At 38.5% G+C, this 6,000-nt stretch overlaps 1 protein-coding gene and 1 long non-coding RNA gene across 3 annotated transcripts in view; both read right to left on the bottom strand.

Moving 5' to 3' along the window:
* The window catches only part of LOC120803369, a 34,237-nt gene extending 33,652 nt beyond the window's left edge, over window positions 1-585 (bottom strand). The window contains exons 1-2 of the long non-coding RNA XR_005709329.1: window positions 517-585; window positions 297-387 (exon numbers count right to left, since the gene is read on the bottom strand). This is a non-coding gene — a long non-coding RNA (uncharacterized LOC120803369). The remainder of the gene's footprint in view (window positions 1-296; window positions 388-516) is intronic.
* A 2,943-nt stretch (window positions 586-3,528) lies between these two features.
* Window positions 3,529-6,000, bottom strand: part of rerg (RAS-like, estrogen-regulated, growth inhibitor) — a 46,022-nt gene continuing 43,550 nt past the window's right edge. Inside the window, exons 5-6 of one of the 2 annotated variants that reach the window (XM_040151744.1) lie at window positions 4,478-4,930; window positions 3,529-4,361 (exon numbers count right to left, since the gene is read on the bottom strand). In XM_040151744.1, the coding sequence (XP_040007678.1) occupies window positions 4,520-4,930 (411 nt within the window). In that variant the 3' untranslated portion in view covers window positions 3,529-4,361; window positions 4,478-4,519. Of the gene's footprint in view, window positions 4,931-6,000 lie in introns of both variants that reach the window. The other variant, XM_040151736.1, reaches the window with a different exon arrangement.

Raw genomic sequence — 6,000 nt, forward strand, 5'->3', positions numbered from 1 at the left:
CTAATTTATAAATTATAACTTGTGAGTATAGCTATAGCTGTATTGACAGTATAACTATAAAATTAACTAACCAGCCTTCTCTGTACCATAGCCATTTATGAGAAGCGTTGGGCAGTAACGCACCGTTTTATGGTAATGTGATTACTTTTTACATATACTTACTTACTTTTTACTTGCTTTTTTTCTTTTCACAAGAGGTGTAAGGATTACAATCTGAAATTCAGCACTTACATTTACTAATCCCAGTAAGGCTCTGTTACTTTAACATATTGATGTTTGATTTTTGGCAGTCTTACCAGGTGTTTGATGGATGGTTGATATCAGTTTGGTCTCCATGTGTTCTGTAGACAGACTGGTCCTGGATATGGGTGAGGTGCAGGGTAGCCTCTATCAAAAAAGGAGAAATGTATTTCCAGTTAATTTAAAAGTTGCCCTATTTAAATTTTGTGTGTTCTTGGCTAGCTTGCAAATGTTTGCCATAGGTATGCATATATTCAGGAGTCAACTCTGTTTTACTGGAGAGTGTGTAAATGTGCCTCTGAGGTTGGGACTTCTGGAGAGCTGTGTGCAGTCACTGAGGCTAAACTAGCTGCTGGATAGTCAGTAACTCCTCCAAGTTGTCAGGCTGCCTGCTTGTTAATGAGTAACATCTTGTTTTTCTATGTCTGCCTGTGTTAACTACAAAAGATGCGATGTGTGGGTGTAGACAGTTTGGAGTTGTTTAAAGGCACCTTTGATGTGCTGACAGCTAAGTAGTGAAAGTAAAGTAAGAAGTAATGTAATGCATTACTTTTACTTTTGAATAATCAGTAATGTAATTGGTTGTTCAGTGAGAAATGTGTAATGAGCAATTGGTTACAGATTTCAAGTATGATATATTTATGATATTTCTTTGAATGAAGATAGTTTAAACGTGTTAGTTTTGGAGTATATCACCAGCCAGGAGGCAGCAGATAATTCAATTGTATTTGACTTACTTTTAAAACGCCACCTACATAAATAGCATCCACATGTCTTAACCATATTGATGCACAGAGAGCCATATCACATCCAGGATGGGAATATTTCAGCTCCAGTCTGCCTTGCAGTTTTGCCAAGGATGGCACTAACACCCTGGATGACTCATCTCCTCCTCTGGTCAAGAAGTGTCTTTTTTCTCCTCCTGTTTCCACTGTTAGCACCCTCATTTGCTCTCTGATTGCCTCCTCCTCCCCTCTACCTTACAGTGATGTAAGAGATGAGAACTTTGTTAACTCCCAGAAAGTTGCACTCACACATCTTCGTGCCCATAATGCATGCCTCACACACTTGAAAAGCGTTGCTTTGCTTTGAAGAAGACGGACACTCTACTTCACTCATCAATCCCCCCCTTCTGGGGTATCTTAAACACTCCTCTCTCCAATTATAGCAAAAGAGCATGACCACTGCAGACTATTACATTACTCATATCCACTTAAAATTGATTTGTTTATATATGATTATTTAATTGAAGAATTTTGATGTTAAAGCTGCACTAATAAAAAATTTTATATTAACAATTAATCAAATGACTAGGTCAAGATGAATGAGGTTGTTTGTTGTGATGAACCCACAGAGATCTATCACCCGGCTCTGCACTTCTCCTCAGCTTTACAGAGCATTTTAGCATCTTTCAGCTCAATAGTTTGGTTTTACAGCCCAAAATTTTATTGATTTGGTTCAGTTACACCCATCTCATCAATCTAATTTCCAGCTGATGTTTTCAGTTAAAATTCTCTAATAAATGCCCTTTATGCTACCTGCCGAGCACCAAATGACAATCAACAGTTGGCCACAAACATGACTCCAAATGAATGCAAATGTTGCTCCATGTTTGATGGATCTTGCAAATGTTTGCAAACAAGTTCTCCATATCAACTTTACAAGTGGATAATATTGTATGTGAATGTTTTTAGCTTATTCTGCTGCCCCCAAATTGGCAGAAAACAAGTTAATGCAGCTTTAACCTTAAATGTCACAAATGTGGAGTAGTAGAGGAATGTCATCATCGGATTATCTATGGCAAATATCTTGTGTTTGTCTGTGTGTGCTCTCAGCCATGTTGTTGCACAGCTCACACTAAAGTATAAAGAGACTTGGCCACCTGGGGCATCAAATCTGGAGAATGACCCTTTGGCCAGTTCAGTGGCATTCAAAACTGCTTGAGGGTGACTGGAGCTGATCGACCTGCCCACTAGCCTGCTGAGTGTCAGATGTAAAAATACAGAAATCTCACCGCATCCACTCTTCTTTATTTTGTATGTGACATGGCAAGATTGTCTCCATCTTTTTACATTGATAAACTACCTTCACCAACTCAACTATGAATTTTTTTTTTTCTGTGTTCAGTCAGAATTCGTATTGCAGCGATGGGAAAACCCAGGACAGTCCTTTTACAATCTCCAACTAGTCAAGACGAGGAGGAGCAGCATGGCTCCTTTCCCTGGTTATTATGGGATATTTGCCTCTAACAATTTTCTGCCAGATAGCTGTGCCTCTCCTCTCTGCTTCACCCAAACTAAAGTGAGCCGTTCTGGTTTTTGTGCCATCTTCCTGAGTCAGCAATGTATTTGAAAAACGGGTTGTATTTCATGGGAGGTTTTCTTTTTTAATACAGTGCACTGTCAGAAGTGGGTAAACATGAGCTTTGATTTTCTCAGCTACAATATTTGAAAGGAAGTGAAAAAGCGTTTGTTAACTGTGTGTAAAACAGCACAGGAAATTATTTTCAAAATGGTGATTTTGTTTCAGTACAAGATTGGATGAGACATTGGTATAGTTTGTCCTTTGCACGTCCTTGCCAGGAATAAATTATATCTGTTTTGAATCAATGGCCCGTGATATAAAAAAAGTAAAATGCAATGGCTCTTGTCACAGTGATTCTTAAATTTTGACAGTACAATTTATAGTTCAGCCAAGAACTGAATGATTTTTACTTATCAGGTTGTTGAATTTGATTAAGCTGAAAAATGTATTGTATTCAACAACTAAAGAAAAAAAAATCTGAAGAACAGCCATAAAATTCTACTAATAATACATTAAAACATCAACAAATCGTTGAGATTTCCAAAAGTATGTCTTCAAGCTTTTCACTAATTTCAGCTCTCAGCTGGTGTTGTCTGCCTCCTCCATCACGGAGGTACTGTAATCACTACAGTATAAAGGTATATATTATTAGTTCACTAAATATTCGTGGAATAATTTGACACGCAAAAGGAAAAATGTCCAGATTTAAACATGAATATTGGGATAGTATTAGCTAGTATTTCACTTGGTTGCAAATGAGTATCAGAAGTTTTGTAAAAGCTGTATGTTTGGTCTGGAGATACTGTGTCACTATGTTAATTTGACATTTAATGGTCTGGCTGAAGGCATTTATATAAATCAAATCACATTGACATTGAAGTCAACCAGACATATGGACTCATTAAGAGAAGTCTTTGATAGAGCTCAGATTTTAATTACAAGTGCACAGCTGGTTGTTTTGATTAGAGACAGGTCACGTACATGAGATAGAAACAGATGTTATATTTCAACAATTACAGTATCACCTACCGTAGATGCCTTTAGGTTCTGTACACTCCTCAAACACAGCAGTACTTAAGGCAATATACTATATCATACTGTAGTTTACAGTATTAATATTACAGCCAGTGAATCCCTGGAATGTGGCATGTTAAGATGAACAGCGACTGCTTCTCTTCGTAGGTGTAGAGAAAACAGCAAAAATGTTCACTCATCAGCCTTGACACGTTTTGAACATGTGCTTTGGTTCCTTGAGGAAAAGATCTTGAGTTCACAAACACAAGGGAGCCACAGTCCACTGCAGAATAGTTAATGTCAACAGAAAAAAGTGGACTTTCTTACAAGGTTTTTTTGAAGGACAGGCATTGAAAACTCTTATTTAATGACTGTAGATCTACTTTTATCAAATAGTAGTTCTCCGATCTTATTTTTCTTTGCTGATAGAACAGTTAAACACATGGGCCAAAGCACACCACAATATCCTCGTACAGCCAAGATACAAAGAGAAAGCTACGAATCTTCTCATAAGATAATGCTTGGATTCTTCACATGCTAAATGAAACTGCTTGCATTCACCATTTTCAGACTGCCTGGCTTATTTATTGATTTGAAGAGAGTTAGATGAGAGGATCAAAGAAAATAAAGTTGAGAACCTCACCATATTAATGATTCATCATGAAACATCTCGTATCTCACCAGTATCCAGGATTATTTTGATCCACAGGAGCTCAAACGTTTGAACGAGACATAATCTGTAAAGGCTCCCACTGACAACATCATTTACCTTTTCCAGAATGAAGAGACATTCCATTTGGGATCTTTTGATGGAAAATGATCAGAGAATTATTAAAGAAAACATTGCCCATCAAATCAGTCACATTTTGTCAGTTTTGAGCATATCATTTCTTGAAACATTTACATAGCAAACATTTACATTTTTAGTTTTTGTGTCATCAGACGATAGTGTGGCTCTTCCCTAGCTGCTGATCTTGGTCAGCATCTTGTTGATGGCCTGTTTGACGTGTGTGGTGGAGCTGCGGCGTCTGGCCTTGCCCTGCATGGCCTTGCGGCGCCTCACCTCGCGGTAGAGCTCGTGGAAAGCCTCTGCCACCGCGCCACCTTCATCCGCACATGCTGAACATTCGTAGAAGGCGCATGCCATTTCAGCAGCCAGCCGTTCGCCTTCCTCTGTGCCAACCTGTCTGATATGGTCCAGGTCCGACTTGTTGCCCACCAGGACCAGAGGGACATTCTTCGGCTTCTTCACCTCCTCTAGGAGACTCCGGAGCGGTGCCACCTCCTCGAAGCTTCCCCGGTCTGTGATGTCATACACAATGACGAATCCATCACCCCAACGGATGTGACCCTCCTTCTGCTGGATGTCTTCCTGAAATCAAGACAAAAAAATTGGCGATGATCTAATTGTAACTCACATTTTGTATTTGCTTTTTTGCTGAGAACTACATGCCTGTATGGTAAATATAAAGCTACAGCTGCATAGCTTAGCATAAAGACTGGAAATAGAGAAACAGCTAGCCTGGCTCTGTCCAAGGGTAACAAAATCGACATACCAACGCCTCTAAAGCTAACCAATTAACACATTAAATCTTGTTTGTTTAATTTGTGCAAAAAACTAAACTGAAAACTGACAAGTTGTGGTTTTATGGCAGGTTACTTGTGGAAGTATCTCTTGGCGAGACTAAGGTTTTTGTACAAATTAAACAAGATATAATGTGTAATTAGTGAGTTTAAGAGGGACTAGTTGGCGGACATTTGGACGGATTCAGGCTAGCTGTTTCTCCTGTTCCAGTCTTTGTGTTAAGCTAAGCTGACTGTCTGCTGGCTTCATATTTATTGTAAAGACATGAGAGTGGTACCAATCTCCCCATCTAACTCTCTGCAACAAAGATCTTACCAAGATATGGAACCATTTCTTTAAATTTTTTTTCTCCTAATCTGACTTGTTTTGAAAAAGTTTATCTCAAAACATCAAATTGTCAGGCTGAAGACAATGATTTTCTTTAACCGCTCTTGCATAGGTGACAGTTTGAACCAAGTATTTTTCAGTCCCTGTTTGCTTCGTCTTTTTATGCCCGTTTGGGTTTGAACATAAAATATGTTTAAAAAAAAAAAAAAAAAAAAGCATATATAGGACATTTAGTTTTTTTTTTAATGGAGAATCATTTGTGTTCAATTCCTGGCTCTTTCTCTCTGCCCTCCCACACCTGCTTAAGCCAGAAATTTAATTCTGAAAGCATCTGAGAAACGTCAACATTCAGGCAGATCATACCAAAGCAGAAACAGTCCATCCAGTTGTAACAGGACTTAACTGTAAATGTACCTTGACTGGAGGGAGGCACACGCATTATGATCTTATAGGTATTGGTGGAGAGAGGTTAAAAAAAATAAAACATTCCTCCAGAGGAAGGATTAAAGAGTTTGATGTTTGTGTACTTG

The sequence above is a fragment of the Xiphias gladius genome, chromosome 2, assembly GCF_016859285.1.
Source record: "Xiphias gladius isolate SHS-SW01 ecotype Sanya breed wild chromosome 2, ASM1685928v1, whole genome shotgun sequence".
Taxonomy (NCBI): domain Eukaryota; kingdom Metazoa; phylum Chordata; class Actinopteri; order Istiophoriformes; family Xiphiidae; genus Xiphias; species Xiphias gladius.